Raw genomic sequence first — 17,630 nt, forward strand, 5'->3', positions numbered from 1 at the left:
CAAGCAGCAGTTTACTACTACATACATGGCATCGCCATACCCGGGAGAACCCTTTTAACAATTTTTTTTTGGGGGGGGGGGGGGTGTCTCCAGTGGCCAAGCCACTGAAATGGCATATATAGGGAAAAACTGCAATTTTTACTTTTGCACCATCCACAGCGCAATCATTTATGGAAAAGACCTGTGGGGTGAAAATGCTCACTACACCTCTTAATAAATGCCTTGAGGGTGCAGTTTCCAAAATGGGGTCACTTCTCAGGGGTTTCTTTTATTATTTCACATCAGAGCCTCTGCAATTGTGAACCAATACTTTGTAAGTCGCCAAATTAGGCCTCAATTTCGCATGGTACTCTTTCACTCCTGAGCCTTATCAATCGTCCAGGCAAAAGATTTGGGGCACACGTAGGGTGTTTCTAAAACCGGGAATCACAACATAATAATTAGAGAGCTGTCTTTTCATGGTGGCACAAGCTGGGCACCACATAATGGCATATCTATGGAAAAATTGCCATTTTTACTCTGCAACATCAATTGTACACTAATTTCCGGAAAAAAACTGCAAGGGTTACATGCTCACTACATCCCTAGGTGAATACCTTGAGGGATGTAGTTTCCAAAATGAGATCACTTCTGGGGGGTTTCCACTGTTTTGGTCCCACAGGGGCTTTGCGAATGCTACATAGGGCCCAGAAACCAATCCAGCAATATCTGCACTTCAAAAGCCAAATGGCACTCCTTCCCTTCTGAGCCCTACTGTGCGCCCAAAAAGCAGTGTATGACCACATATGGGGTATAGCCGTACTCGGGAGAAAATGTTTTACAAATGTTGGGGTGCTTTTTCTCCTTTATTTGTTGAGAGAATTACAAATTTTGCGCTAGAGCGACATCTTATTGGGGAAAAAAAAATTACATTTTTATTTTCACTGCCCAATAAAATCTATGAAATACCTGTGGAGTCAAAATACTCACTAGACTCCTAGATGAATTCTTCAAGGGGTGAAGTTTCCCAAATGGAGTCACTTTTGTGGAGTTTCCACTGTTTTGGTCCCACAGGAGCTTTAGAAAAGAGACATGGTGCTGAGAAACCAATCCAGCAAAATCTGCGCTCTAAAAGCCAAAATGGTGCGCTTTCCCTTCTGAGCCCTGCCATGTGCTTTGAGGGGTGTAGTTTTTAAAATGGGGTATTATTGTATGGGCCGCTCAAAGCCACTCCACAACCGAACTGGTCCCTGTAAAAAAAAAAAAAAAAAAAAAAAAAAAAAAAAAATCGCCTTTTTAATTTTTCTTGAAAATGTGAGAAATTTCTGCTGAAGTTCTGAGCCTTGTAACGTGCTAGAAAAATAAAAGGATGTTCAAAAAACGATGCAAACATAAACTAGACATATGGGAAATGTTAATTAGCAACTATTTTGTGTGGTATATCTGTCTTACTAACAGATACATTAAAATTTATAAAAATGCTAATTTTTCAAAACTTTTGCAAACTGTATTTTTCACAATTCAATACTGAATGTATAGACCAAATTTTAAAAAGTAACATACAGTTCAATGTGTCATGAGAAAATAATCTCAGAATCGCTTGGATAGGTAAAAGTTATTACCACATAAAGCCTAATTTTTCAAATCTGATGTGTCTTTGTCTGGAAGGTCAAAAGTGGCTGCAGCGGGAAGGGGTTAATTACATTCTTTATTAGGTTTTGATATCTTTGTATTTGTTGCACAACTCTGCATAGCTTTACAGTATCACATTTATCCTTTTAGTGCCAGAGATATGTACTTCACCACTTCAAAGAGAACCTACTCAAAAAACTGCAGCGGACATCCCTAGCCCCCGCCATTCCGTAGATATCGGTGCTATTAGTGAATTAAATTACTATTACAGAAAACACAATAATGAAGTGTCTCTTACAATGAAAGGCAAGAAAAATTAGGCTTGTTTAGGTTGGAAAAAGACGTCTTCGAGGTGATCTTATTAACCCCTTCGCGCACCCAGACGTTCGGAGTGCGATGACGTGCGGAGCGCGCTCCATATGCTGTGGGTGTCGGCTGTATTTTACAGCAGACACCCGGGACTAACAGCTGGAGCAGCGATCGCGCTGTTCCTGGCTGTTTAATCCCTCAAATGCTGCTGTCAATCGAGACCCCCTCTCGCAACGAGACTGGAGGGCGAAGACCGTGGTCATGGCTGCCCAGGACGGCAGTCACTCTGCCTCTGCTAAGCCCTGCCTGCAATACGTTAGATCGAACTCTCTAGTGTGTGGAAAAAAGTTTTTAGTAGTGAAAAAAAATATTACGTTCAAAAACCCCCCTTTTAACATTTTTCCCCTAAAGTAATGTAAAAAATAAAAAAAGTAAACAAAATTGGTATCGCTGCGTCAGTAAAAGTCTGAACTATTACAATATAGTGTTAAACGCGCACAGTGAACGCTGTAAAAAAAAAAAATTTTTTTTTTTGTCAACTTCGCTTTCAAAAAAATAAGAAAAAGTGATCAAAAAGTTCTATGTACGAAAAAATTATACCGGTAAAAACGACAGCTCGTCCCGCAAAAAAGAAGCCCTCACGCTGCTCAATCAGTAAAAAAAATTATGGTTCTTAGAATGTGGTTTTTATCAATAAAAGTATTAAAATATAAAAAAAACAAAAAACTATATAAATTTGGTATCACCGTAATTGTATTGAGCCACAGAATAAAAATTAGTTGTCGATTTTACCACAGTGAAAGCCGTAAAAACGAAGCCCAAAAAACAATTGAGGAATCAGTTTTTTCCAACTTCAGCCCGCAAAGAATTTTTTTTCAGTTTGCCATTACTTGTAGTTTTTTGGTACCATTTATAGTTCCATACAACTCCTCCCGCAAATAAATAAGACCTCACACCACTATTGACAGAAAAATAAAAAAGGATACTATGTCAGCATTTAATAAAAGGACCTAGATGTTTATTTACTGATGAATGGTATTGAGGATTATAACTAATCTAGCAACGAGACACGTGTAATTGGTAGAGAAGGGTTGAACATGATAGTCCTGTATCTTTTTATCACCCTATGTAACCATGTTGTTTTGGCACCTGATATGTAAATGAGGCATTTGACTGTCAAGTGGGCGGTAAACACTTTCCAAGGGGCAGTAAACCTTGCCGCTCTGATGCGGTCTGCTCTTATAGGACAGCACCTGATCAGCACGATTCACTCCAACCCACCTGACAGTCAAAGGCCTAATTTGCATAATTGGCGCAAAAACTCACAGCACCAATATCTCAAGAACGGTGGGGGCTAGAAGAAAAAAAGCACCAGAATCTGTGAAGCGACAGCAATTTAACAGATGTCAGCTGCAGTTTTTTGGGCAAATGACAGGTCCTATTTAAATGATTGCCATGACTACAATATAAGGTATTGCTTCAAAGTCCAGAATGTCAGCTTTTAAATGATACCAGGAATAAAGCTCTAGCTGCAATATTCGGGGAGCCGTGTTACTTCCTGTAGGGGAGGGGCGAGCTGCCAGTAAGATCACAGCCCATCATGAACCCGCCCCCATGAATTTTCTGCATGCAAAAAAACTCTGTGTGAACATACCCTTAGAAGGTTTTTCTTTTCTTTATTAAATATTTGGAATTGTCCAATTTAAAAGTAATAAAAGAAAGCCACACGTAAGGATTTTCTTTTTTTGTCTGGTCATAAAGCAAACGACATACAACATTTGTTTCTAAAGTAATTTGGTAAGTGATAAAGTCAGAGTACGAAAAAGCAATGTAAGCAACCTGGAGTATTGAGAGAGATGGTTCTGCTCATTCTTTTTACGATTGAACCCCATTCATGAGAAAACACGTTTAGATAGTAGCCAGTCGTAATTGTATTAATTCTGATTAGGTGGCAGCCATTACAACAACTTAAACAATACATTTGCCTTTTCGACTCAAGGGAAAGAATTCAATTATTGACTAAACAACTGGTGAGTAAAAAAATGACTGAAGAACGAACCAATAGTTAGGCATTTATCAAAAAGCTGATTTTATATCCCCCTCTATAAAGAGCAGAATTTCAGAGTCATTTTAGAACGGTTTAAGACTGCTATTATTTTGTTTAAAAAAAAAAAAAAAAAAAATCACAAGCCAAATTTATGGATATAAATACGGTCCCCGTATTGCTGAAATGGGGAAATCCTATCAGGCCATTCTCTTGTTATTTCCCATTAAAAACAAAAATAAACAATTCAGGACCATTGCACAAGAACTAGTGGCATTCCTTACAAAAATATCAGTGGCCACTTATACCAGGTGATAATATACTTACACATGTACTGCGATGCAGGCGTGCACGGCAGACCTTTACATTGAGACTGAAGATTAATGCCATATACATTAATAACATTTACATTTAGACATCACTGAGCAGGTGCATTTCCATACTGCAAGTTCTCCGATGGCATGTTGCGTTATCCCACCCAATAATGGAACATACAGATTGTACATTTTAACATTTCGCAGTAGTTGATGCTCTTTACCAATCTTGTCTTGTTCTCTCGCTTCACGAAACATTGTCATTGTCAGAGGTAGGTCATTTTAATAAAGCTTCCCATCAGCATCCACTCCAGAGCGGTCCTCAGTAAAGGTGCTTGGTAATACTGTCATGCTCACATCTTGCTCAATACACCTGCTTACATCTTGAAATTCCACTTTCATGTGCCTCTGTCTTCTATTCGTGTCTATGGTGTCTCCAAAATGTAGTGCCTGGTAGGTTCAGAACGCAGTGCTAGCCATTGCTCCAGGGGTAAAAAGTTGAGGCAGATTTCCCAGTGTCTCCTCCAAATGCCGACAAGCACTTTTACCATCTTCTCCTATGTTAAGACGCAAAAGAATAACAATTAACAATAAACTAAATAAAAAACACCTAAGACTAATGCTATTAAAGAATATCTCCAGCAAATTGTAATATCAATTCTATTAAATTCAGTCCTGGGAAGTGATTGCAGACTGACAGAGGACACAGCTATAAGACAACTAGGTACGGTAATATTTAGGTATGAAACTCACCCTTTACCAATGTACCAATGCGGCTGGGGGCATAACATATGTATGTGGCAGTCAATGTGAGGGTCTATTCACACAGTCGGGTGACATTACCGCAAAATGTCAGTACAATGCAGCGATAAGACCGCACTGTCTGAATAGACCCAGACACTGACAGGCATAATACATTGCAATACAGCAGTAATACAATATATTATAGAAGAAATTGCAGGAGCGCAAGTGCATCACCAGTACAAGTCATGTGGCTGAAAACTGCAGCTTTTCTACACGGCCGCACGGGCCACTACAACAGCATGGCTGCTGCGTGTACGGCCATCCGAATATACTATCATTTTTAATGAATGAATTTTATGCTTTCTATCAAATAAAAGAAACATTCAGTGTTTACATCCATATCCTAATCATGTGCTGCTCACACAAGTCATTAGGGTAGGGAGACGCACGTAGCAGCAGCCGGGTTTTCACCGCAAATCAGCGCAGGTTAAAACGATTGTTAATGTCCACACGTTTTTTTTAAGGGTTAAACTGATGTCCGGCGGCCGCTAACATGTGTCCCAAAACTTACAAGAGAGATCTCATAACAACGGAGATAGTGGTGCATTAGCATTTACAGATTTGACCAATTTCTATCCTACCAGATGATTACCAATCTAAATTGGTGCGTGTAAATGGACCCAAAACCTCTCTCATCTGGCAGAAAATGGAAATCACTATATTATAGGGAATAGGAACGTTTTAGTAGACCAAGATAATAAAATGAGGAAAATGCAAATTAATTTTATCCTAGTACACATTAGCTAAGCAAACATGCAACTTTAACCGAAAGTCAGAGCAAATTGCTGTTGGTTGTATAGCGGACAGTTCGCTTAGCTACAGTAGTGTTCAAAAAAAATAAAATAGCAGTCCAACATCATTAACCCGATAAATCAATGTTTTTGGTAGAAGTGATATTTCTACATAGCAAATAATTTACTTGGAAGTGTTTTAGAGTAGTAGGAAAAAACAGAGCCAACAATTAGGACATACATGCCGCTCATTCTGAGTAATTGAAAGGGACTTGTTCAAAATAATAGCAGTGAGGAGTTAAATTGGTGAAGTCCTTCATTCTGTGGAACAGGTGTCAATTTTGGCCCTTGTTTAAGGTAGGAGGGCGGCAAATGTTGCACATGTTGGTTATAGTGCATTTCCTTCTGAAATACTGGGGGCAATGGGTTATTCCAGACATTGTTCTGATGAAAAACGTACTTTGATTCAAAAGTTGATTGGAGAGGGAAAAACTTGGAGAAGTGCAGCAAATTATAGGCTGCTCAGCTAAAATTATCTCAAATGCCTTGAAGTGGCAACCAAAACCTGAAAGACGTGGAAGGAAGCGGGGAACTACTGTTCGAATGGATCGAGGAATAGCCAAAACGGCAAAGGCTCAGCCAATGATCACCTCCAGAAAGATCAAAGAAGATGTGAAGATACCAGTGAGAACTGCTACGATCTGAAGACTTAAGTGAAGTCAAGTTACCAGCAAGAAGTCCCTGCAAAGTCCCGTTGTTTAAATTTTTTTTATGAATATGTTAACATTTGCCAAGGAACACATTGACTGTCCCAAAGAGAAATGGTGCAACATTTTGTGAATGGATGAAAGTAAAATTGTTCTTTTTGAGTCTAAAGGCAGCAGACAGTATGTCGGACGACCCCCGAGGACTGAATTAAAGCCACAGTACACTGAAGACAGTAAAGCATGGTGCTGCAAAAATCATGATATTGGGATGTTTCTCACGCTATGGTGTTGTATGTGATAAATAGGCCCAAGGGATTATGGATCCGTTTGAATATATCAAATTACTTGAGATCATGTTTCCCTATGCTGAAGAAGAAATGCCCTTGAAATGAGTGTTTCAACAAGACAATGACCCAAAACACAGCAGTAAGTGAACAACATCTCGGTTACAGACCAATGGGATTGAGGTAATGGAGCGGCCAGCCCAATCCCCTGACCTCATTCCCATAGAGAACTTGTAGGGTGACATCATACGTGGTTCAGGAGGCAAAACTCAAAAATGCAGAAGAATTGTGGAATGTCGTCCAATCTTCCTGGAATGGATGCCTGTTCAGAGGTTGGTCCACTCAATGCAACACAGATGTCAAGCAGTTCTCAGAAACAAGGGTTATGCCACTAAATATTAGTTCAGTGAAGTGAAACATTTTTTCAGTTTAAAAACACAAAAATTTAATGTATAAAGAAAAACGCTGGCACTGCTATTTTTGGACAGCCGAATATTCCTTTCTTTAACGAATGAACAATCTGGATATATTTTGTTGTCGTTTTGATTTTGAATTGACTGTGTGGTATTTCCAGTGCATTTAGGCAAATAAAAATGATAATGATTTTGCGCTTTATTTGTTTTTTCAAACTCACTGCCATTTTATTTATTTTTTAACACTACTGTATACAGACAGTCTGATACCGTATTAGTGTTTGTAAATGGCGAAGAACATTTTTTTCCACATACTAAAATTAATACAACACCAACAATAAGAAATTATACAGGACCAAAAATAATCCAATAAAAATATCACTGACCTTCATTTATCTATTAAAAAAAGCAATATATGAATAAAACAGTTAGAACCGGAGTATACACACAGACTGGGAATGAGCAAGATGACGGACAACCCTGATGTTCAGAAGTTTCCACTAATCTATAGATACGGCGATATAAATATATCTAATGAAAAAGTAAATATGTACCCGGACGTGTAACTAGAAATGGCAGATATCGACAAGCAGATAGTAAACATCAATTTGCAAATGCATTGTAAACTAATGACCCCAAAAGAAAGGCAGTAATAAGATAACATATAATATGTAAAGAGTTAGGCCTCACGCACAATACCGTAGCCATGTGCACGGCCGTGATTTTCGGGTTGGCCGGCGAGTGTCACCCGTGAGCCACCCGCAAATCGCAGGCAAATTCAATCATTGCATTGTATGGGGATAAACAAGAGGTAGTTCGTCCCCATACAGTCTGAATCATTGTCGGTAGCACATTTCCTGTTTACATGGGGAGATGTGCGGCCGAAAACTATGTTGTTTATACTACTGCATAAAAGATACGATCAGCCGACAAGAGAGAGTTTGCTTGTTTGTCGGCTGACCGCTGGGCCCTTTTGCAAGGGTTGATATTCCCACGATCATCGGTCTGTGTAAAAGGGCCCTTAGGATCTGTTCACATGAGGTTTGAGTTGTACATCTTGTTGAGATGTTTTTTTTTTTCTCTTTCGAGTAAGACCAGATGCATATCCTGTTGCCATTGATTTCCATTGTATATAAAATAGGATCTATCTGGATCCTGCCTTTCAGGACAGAAAAATGTGGCCGGCTACTTAGTCTGTCTTTTCAAAAAAAGGCACAGGATGGACAAAGCATGATGTGAACTGGGACTAAACATGTCCATAAGCTTTTTAACTGAGGCTACAAATAACCCATCACTATGTAAACTTTCCCTTTAAAAAACAAATAAATTGAGGCAGTCTTTTTCGTGCTAAAAATTTCTGTGTTCATAATAACAACAATAATCTTTATTTATATAGCGCCAATATATTCACTTTACAATTCTGGGGGTATATTATACAGACAATATCAGACATCACATATTGACAAAACTAATTTACAATTCAAACAAGAGGAGTGAGGACCCTGCTCGCAAGAGCTTACAATCTATGAGATCATTAGGACAGAGTTTTATTCTTCACTTACCAAAAAGTATTAGACTATGTTTGGCAGCCTCTTTCACTTCCTCTCGGTCAGTTTGGCACAAGTAAACAAGCTGTTCTATGCTTTCTTTGGCCTGTAGATGTACAGAAAACCCCCCAGACAATGTCACATTTTGGTTAAAGCACTATAATCAGAATATCTTCAAGATGGCAATACAACCTTAAAAACAGCATGCTGCACACATCTAAAATACAGCCCCTCATACATAAAACTCTTTCACAGTCCTTCAGAAAAGCACATCGAGCAGCGCCGTAGAACTAGAGCCATGCCAGTCAGCGGCTATCCTCCAATCAGCGTGGCCAAGTGATTTTGTGGCAGCACAGTAAAACGAGAACCGGCGACTGACGTAGCTGCCGACATCCTTGACTGAGGGGGGCTGCATCAGGAGGTCTGCTCTCATAATTTTAATGCTTTATGGGCATCTTATGGATGCTTTAACCCCTAAGTGACCAGCCTATTTTAGGCCCCAATGACAAACAATTTATTTCCATTTTCCATTGTCGCATTCAAAGAGATCTAACTTTTATATATTTCCATCAACAATGCAGGACAAGTTGTATTTTTTAATAGGACCATTTTGGCGTGCATATAATTTATTATTTTTTTTTACATTACCCACCAAAAAAGTTGTCACCTTTTTTTGCGTCTTAAATTTACGCAGTTTACGGTGTGGTATAAATAACTTTAGGCTACATTCACACGACAGGGTAAAATGGCCTTGTGGCTGTAATTTTTTTTTTCTAACGGCCATCACACGCTCGTTTTCAGAATGTATCTTTATGACTGTATTCACACGGCCGTTTTTTTAATGGCCCGTGAACACAGGCCATCAAAAAAAATAGGACATGTCCTATTTTTGGCCATTTTCACAGCCCCCATAGAACTCAATGGATCCGTTTTTAACGGCCGGTAAAAACTGATCCTGGCCCTCACAAGAGGACTCCTCGGGCACAGCGCTACTTTAAAGAGGCTCTGTCACCATATTATAAGTGCCCTATCTCCTACTAAGGAGATCGGCGCTATAATGTAGGTGACAGTAATGCTTTTTATTTAAAAAAACGATCTATTTTCACAACGTTAGGAGCAATTTTAGATTTATGCTAATGAGTTGCTTAATGCCCAAGTGGGCGTATTTTTACTTTCGACCAAGTGGGCGTTGTATAGAGGAGTGCATGACGCTGACCTATCAGCATCATGCACTCTTCTCCATTCATTTACACTGCACTAGCGATATAGTTATATCACTATGTGCAGCTACATACACAAACCCTAACATTACTACAGTGTCCTGATAATGAATACACATGACCATCCAGCCTTGACGTCATGTGTATTCAGAATCCTGATATTTCTGACTCTTTTCTTTTTGACTTCCAGTACGGGAAACAAAATCTCGTTTAGCGCCGTAATCTCGCGAGATTTCTTTTCCCGTGATGGAAATCTCAAAGAAAAGAGTCAGAAGTATCAGGATTCTGAATACACATGACGTCCAGGCTGGATGGTCATGTGTATTCATTATCAGGACACTGTAGTAATGTTAGGGTTTGTGTATGTAGCTGCACATAGTGATATAACTATATCGCTAGTGCAGTGTAAATGAATGGAGAGGAGTGCATGATGCTGATAGGTCAGCGTCATACACTCTCCTGTACAACGCCCACTTGGTCGAAAGTAAAAATACGCCCACTTGGGCATTAAGCAACTCATTAGCATAAACCAAAATCGCGACTAACGTTGTGAAAATAGATAATTTTTTTTAAATAAAAAGCATTACTGTCACCTACATTACAGCACCGATCTCCTTATATAGGAGATAGGGCACTTATAATGTGGTGACAGAGCCTCTTTAAGTGCTGAGCCCAGGGAAGCCCTTGACGTTACTGTCCATATATGGACAGTGATCTCAGGTCTTTCAACTATGGAGTCCCAGGCCAGAACAAGGCAAGCTCTCTGGCCAGGGACTCCTGTCTTTGGAAAGCTCGACATCACCGCCTATATATGGACAGTGACGTGGGAATCCTCGTCCAGAGCGTTGCCGACGCTCTGGCCGGGGATTTCCAGCATCTCAAAGTTCCTAACATCACTATCCATATATTGACAGTGACGTCAGGGGCTCCTCCAGGAGCAGAATCCCCGGCAAGAGTGTTGTCGAGGGATTCCACTCAGAGTGAGCTTTGCCGGGGATTCCGCTCCTAGAGAGAGCCCCTGACGTCACTATCCATATATGAACTGTAAACTAATCAAGCCAAACCAAGCTTGACAAGGCTGCACTGAGCATCTGAAACGTTGCATACTTTTCACATATGGATGAATAAAAAAGTTTTTTGATATCTTGAGGTCTAGGCTAACTGTGCTGCTCTTACCTCCAATTTTTTTCATATATGGACAGTGACGTCAGGGGCTTCTCCAGAAGCGGAATCCCTGACCAGAGAGTTGGCACCGCTCTGGCTGGGTTTCCGCTCCTAACGAGAGACCCAATGGCACTACCTACAGAGGTGTGTAACGCTATCTACTGAGTAGGGTATGTGTGGTGCTATCTACAGGGGAAGGGGTCTGTGGCGCTAACTTCAAGGGGGTGTGGCCCTATCTACATGTGCACTGTGTGTGGCACTATGTGGGCTGTGTGGCACAATCTACAGTGGGAACTAGCACTACGTGGGCACTATCTACAGGGGCATTGCGACACTCTACTTGGGAACTGTGGTGTTTTCAGGTGTTTTGGACAAAAAAACAAAAACCTGACAAATGAAATCCATCAGTTTTTTTTAATAGTCATGAAAAACAGATTGCAAACGGATGACAAACAGCCATTAAAAACAGACAGACGGCTGGAAACGTATGTAAATTTGTACACACCCTGATTCAAATCGGCCATGAAAAACGAACAACAAAAAAAATGTAAAACGTATCAACGGTCATGTGAAGGAAGCCTTATTCTGTGGATCGTTAAGATTATACCGATACCAAATTTATGTAGTGTCTTACTTTTGCACAACTTTTTTCAAAAAGTATTTGTTTTTGTGTGTCGCCATTACTTTTTTCCGTCGATGTGTAGATTGTAGTTTTTAAAATCGCTACCATTCTGGGGTACATACGGCTTATCACATTTTTTGGAACGCAGGATGAACAGAAAACAGCAATTTTTGGCTTTTTTATTTTTACATTCAATTAAAATGTGCGTGTTAAGTTACGGAATAATTTTATAGTTCGGGTCATTACGAATGCAGCAATATTAATGTAGCTTGTTTTACTTGGGATTTTTTTATTTATTTATTATAAACGTTATACCATTTTTCATTGTTTTTTTTTTGTACCGCTAGGGGACTTTCCTATGCGATTATTTGATTGCTTTACAATACACTGCAATACTGCGTCAATACATTTTAGTTTAATTAGTTATTGGAATAATTTCCTCATCAAGTAGAAGTGCTATAATTACGAAGCTGAGGAAATATATCTAATTTCCTGCCACTTTCGGGTCAGCAGACACAGGTAAATTTACTACTTTCAGCATTTGTTCCTCTACAGACAGTCTACTGTAAATGTCGCCTGCATTCTGCTGATGGGTTCTCAGGGTAATGATCCGGTATTTGAGTAGAGCTATGAAGAGAAGGGCTTCCCAATAGTACTGCACATGAGGCTCTAAGAGCACTGTAAAGTTTTCTTCTTACTGAAGGTGCTAAATACTTTTAATGAACATTCACGATACCTAGATGAATACGCTGGTCAATATGACAGACTGATAACTGTGATTAGATTTTATAAAGTTCTAGTACTGACCTTTAAACATCCCAGTGCAACACAACCTGCAACACGCACATGTACATCTTCATCTTCCAGCTGCTCCAAGTAAGACACGAGAGCCTGATAGACATATAATAAGGAGAAGATCTAGTTATATGGGGTTTTGTTCACCTAGGAATTAAAAACAAACCAAACCCACACCATATAAATCTGAGCAAACAACTTGCTGTACTCTTTCTAGGCAGTTGTGCACAATGCTTGTCTGCTCAGAAGCTCCTGACAGAAAGGCTAGCATATTTGTAATTACATGGCAGGTAAATGTGATATATTAGAGATATTGTGCAGATAACATGCTCCCTGCCTCGCCCTTCTGCTGCGGCGCTAACTGTCTAACACAGGCTGGGATGGTTATGTCAACATGCTTGCCTGAATGGTTTGCCACCTAGACAGCCCAGGCCAAAATTGGGACAGTTGAGTGTATACATAAATGGCAGTATTTGAGGGGACCTATAAATACGGGGTTATGGTCACTTTAAATGTGACACTTTTTCAGGGGAACTACGTATGGCACTATTTTCATGAACACTTCATATATGGCATTGTTTTAGGGGGTACTATATGTATTGCACTATTTTAGGGGTCAATAACGACATGATGCTATTTTTTTGGACACACTACGTGTTTGGAACTATTTTTGGTAGCATTAGCTATAGGACACCAATTGGGGACATATATATATATATATATATATATATATGCACATATATACATACACACACACACATATATATATATATATATATATATATATATATATATATAGTATCGTGGACACTTGGAGCAGCAGCATGATACACTATTGTGGGCAGCAGCAGCAGCATGACATAGTAGAATGGCTAGTAGCTGGCACAATATTGGTGTTGCAACTATGGTATTGGGGGGAGCAGGTTATCACTAATAAAGTCGATAGAAGTGTTAAAGCAGGCAGACTGATGAGAATTTTGTGGTGACTGATAGAATTAAGATGTGCTGCAAAAGGAAGGAGCCAAATGGTGTCTGGGCGCAAATTGCTAAGGTGAGTCATGGCTGGTAAAAATCTTCATGGAGGTCTGGACTGGCTGGAGAAGAGACTAGAGCAGATTACTACACTCAAAGACGACGTCCAGTGTCAGGCTTTGAATTTAATAGTTGTTTATTCTGCCTCTGACTGCATTGAATCAGGACTATATTCACCTGTCTGGTCTGTGCTGTAATGATATATCATTATGATTGTGAAAAAACAATTCAAGCCTTACTGGAACTTGTAGTTTCACATGATACAAACTACAAGTGCTATACAGCAGGTATAAGCCTGACTTAGTTGATCTTTAGTAACAGATCTCTCTGCTGAGCTGGATTCTCTGGTTCACTGGTTATTTCTCCATACTGAGCTTGGTTCTGATACTGTATTTATGTGCTAAGCTTGGTTCTGGTACCGTATCTCTGTACTGAGCTTAGTCCAGTTACTGTGTCTATGCACTAGTCTTGGCTCTGGGACCTTATCTACGGATTGAGCTTGGATCGAATACTGTGCATTTAAGAGGTATGACAAATACGTGAAATTGCACCACACAATTATCCCCATTCTCCCAGTGCACACCTATGGTACTGAATGCGTACAAATAGGTCTATAATAGGGGAGTTTAATGTATTACGTGTGCATAGGTATGTATGAGTCCGTCTAGTGTCCGGAGTCTAGTGGCTGAAATGATCAGGCAGGAGAGTGTTAATAGCAAGAGTAGTAAAGTAAGTGTCCAGGTTTGGTACACAGATAAAGCGTCAATAGGTTGTAGTGTGTGACAGAAATGTGGTCAGGAATCAGGCTAAAGGCACTACTACACCGGGCAATTTTGGCCGATGCAACGGGCGCCGATCAATGAGACATCGTTGATCGGCGCTTGTTTGCTCCAGTCATAAGAGCTATAGATGGGGACGAACGGTCGTTACTCCGATCGCTCGTCCCCATACATTATCATCATTTCGGCAGCGCGTCTCCCTGATTACACAGGGAGTTGTGCTGCCGACAACGATAATATTTCAGTTTTTTAAAACGATACGATCAGCAGATGATCGAGCGTTTGCTCGTTCATCTGCTGATCGCTGCCCTGTTTACACAGCGCAATTATCAGCAATGAGCGTTCTATGAACGCTTGTCTGCCCGATAATTGCCCAATGTAAAAGGGCCTTTACTCTATGATATCCAAATTGCACGAATAGGTTCCTAGAAATTCTAAGTTCACCAAAGGAGGGGAAATGCTTAACTATAAACTTCCTAATTGCCCGATGTAAAATGGCCTAATTTTGGCACGAAAATTAGCAGCAACAATTTGTAGAGAAGCAACAAGGTAGTTCAATTGGTCTGGCAAGGAGGAAGGGCAAGGGCCAGGCTTATATAGTAAACCAAATGGGTGCACCCAATCAAGCAAGCAAGCAATTAAGGCAAAGAATTCTGAATAGCAGGAATCAAGAGAAACTAGACTAAGCAGTGGAGCTATCCATCCGTTTCAGATAGCTTAACCTTTTAAAGTTCAGGCATGTTTAAGCCTTAATGACCAAACCATTTTTTTTTTTCATCCTCACATTCCAAGGGCCATACATTTATTCGCCCTTACGACTTTATTAATTAGCTTTCATTCTTTTTTTGTAAGAAAAAAAAACGCAATTCTGACATTGTTTTTTGCAGGTGTTTTTTTTTTTTGGCCATTTACCGAGTGATAAACACAAGATGTTAACTTTATTCTACATGCCAGAACGAATGCGGCGATACCAAATTTGTATAGTCTTATTTACTTTTTTTTAGTACTTTTGCACAATAAAACATGTTTTATGGAAAAAAAAGTCATCTTTGTGTCGCGCACTCTTCTCTCTCCAGCTCTTGTCAGTGAAGGAAAGACTGATCTCCCGAGAGAGATCACAAAGCACAAGCCGCTGTGACACTGTTCGTAGCTGATTGGACAGTGTCAGAGCAACAAGTAAAACACCCCCATGCCATTTAGCAATAAAGAAACTCCCCATTGACAGTTCAGGGGGTTATTTACATATATCGGGCGCCAAATATAACGGCACCGATATCGAAATAACGGAGGTAGATAGAATTTTTTTTGTATTGGGCAGCTGAAAGATCCTCCTTAAAGAGGACCTATCACCAGATTTCAGGATATAAACTGCATAAATTATTAAATAGATCTCTTCGCCCTGTACTTACTTTGAAAATCTATGTCAGAATGACTGTATATTCCTTTTTCAAACTTTTCCTGCCTGATGTTAAAATGAGCATTTTATGAGAACAAGCATATGCCTGAGACAAAGTAAATGCATGTTGTAATCTTTCAACAGCAGTTTAGTGGAATTACAGCTTCTAACTTCATCTGCTGCTTCCTTTTACTGCACAGCCAGGGAGACTGCAGCTTGTACGGAGCATGTGAGATTTCAGCATGGTGCAGGGGAGGAGGGACACTGATAGGAGCTTGTCAGTTCTAGGTGGGAGGAGATTGAGATGACATCATGCATATACTTGGTCTCATAAAATGCTCATTTTGATATCAGGCAGTAAAACTTTGAAAATTTGTGTAAGAATGGCTGCATAATCCTCTCTCAAAGTATCAGTCTGATTAGATCTAAAAGGCACTATTACACAGGCCAATGATCGGGAAAACGAGCGTTTATATGAACGCTCGTTTCCGATCATTGCCCTGTGTAATACGGGCAACAATCAGCCGATGATCGCGTAAACGCTCGTTCGTCGGCTGATCTGCTCTTTTATGCAGAGTTAAAACTCATCATTGTCGACAGCACATCTCCCTGTGTAATAAGGGAGACGTGCTGCTGACACGATGAAATTGTATAGGGATGAGCGATCGTATGATGTCCCCATACATATCCAATCATTGCCCCATGTTATGGGAGCAAACAAGCGCCTATCAACGAGTTTTCTCGTTGATCGGCACTCGTTTACACGGCCCATGTCGGGCCATGTAATAGTACCTTGAGAGTGCAGTTGTAAATCTGGTTATGGGTTCTCATCAATGACAAATGCTGCTGCCTGGGATGGAAAATATATAAGATCTAGTTTGCAAACAATATTTATATATTATATTTGGATTATTAGAATGGTTTTCTTTGATTACTAGAGTCAGAAAGTAGTGAACCTGTAAGATTAAATAATCTCACCCTGGGTAAAACAGAGCCATTTCAAATGCATTATGTAATATAGATGCATTCCTAATGCATTTATATAATTCACTATGATATTCTGGTAAATGACTCCAAAAGGTGGAGCTTCAACTTTAAGTACATAAATATAGCAAAGTACTGTTCTTACCCTTTCCCTAAAAGGTTGTTGTTCAGAGAAAGTCCTCAGCAATGAAGATGTAGCTGCAATGACTCTGCTATTTCCATTGGTAAGTAAAAGGCTCAAAGTCTTGAAACCTTCCTTCTGTATGTTGCTCTCAGATACTCTCTTCAAGGCTTTTAGTACAACATTTTGATCGTCCGAATTCAATTTCTGCACAAACAATACTGTAAAAAAAAAATATAGCCACCCACAGGGAAGGCTTTTTATAAAGAAATAAATGGCTACAACATTTTAAAAAGAACAGACATTAAGTCTGTAGCAGAGCAATAAAGGGGTTTGCCCAAGAGGGACAATTGACATATCCGCAGGATATGCCATAAAAGTCCGATAGATTTGGGTCCTCTGGGAGCCGCACTTATCTCTAGAACGGGGCCACCAAAAACCCTGTTCTAGCTTACTCTGCTCCCTCTGCCTCCTGGCCACATCCTGGTTAGGTGGTCGGGAGTTACAGAAACAGCAGAGTGCTCGCTGAGCTACGCTGTTTCCGTAACTCCCATAGTAGTGAATGGGAGTTACGGAAACAGAGTAGCTAGCCGTGCTACGATGTTTCAGTAACTCCCACTCACTTCTATGGGAGTTACGGAAACAGCATAGCTCAGCGAGCACTCGGCTGTTTCCGTAACTCCCGACCACTTAACCAGGATGTGGCCAGGAGGCAGCGGGATCCAACAGAGAGGCTAGAGATAAGCCGACGAT

General features: G+C 40.0%; 1 protein-coding gene across 9 annotated transcripts in view; it reads right to left on the minus strand.

Moving 5' to 3' along the window:
* Nucleotides 1-4,085: 4,085 nt before the first annotated feature.
* The window catches only part of RIPOR1 (RHO family interacting cell polarization regulator 1), a 270,159-nt gene continuing 256,614 nt past the window's right edge, over nucleotides 4,086-17,630 (minus strand). For all 9 annotated transcript variants that reach the window (XM_075837475.1, XM_075837472.1, XM_075837471.1 and 6 more), the window contains 4 exons: nucleotides 16,902-17,098; nucleotides 12,578-12,661; nucleotides 8,780-8,870; nucleotides 4,086-4,835 (listed from right to left, as the gene is read on the minus strand). In XM_075837475.1, coding sequence (XP_075693590.1) covers nucleotides 4,738-4,835; nucleotides 8,780-8,870; nucleotides 12,578-12,661; nucleotides 16,902-17,098 — 470 coding nt within the window. In that variant the 3' untranslated portion in view covers nucleotides 4,086-4,737. The remainder of the gene's footprint in view (nucleotides 4,836-8,779; nucleotides 8,871-12,577; nucleotides 12,662-16,901; nucleotides 17,099-17,630) is intronic.

Source organism: Rhinoderma darwinii, chromosome 9 (assembly GCF_050947455.1).
Source record: "Rhinoderma darwinii isolate aRhiDar2 chromosome 9, aRhiDar2.hap1, whole genome shotgun sequence".
NCBI lineage: Eukaryota > Metazoa > Chordata > Amphibia > Anura > Rhinodermatidae > Rhinoderma > Rhinoderma darwinii.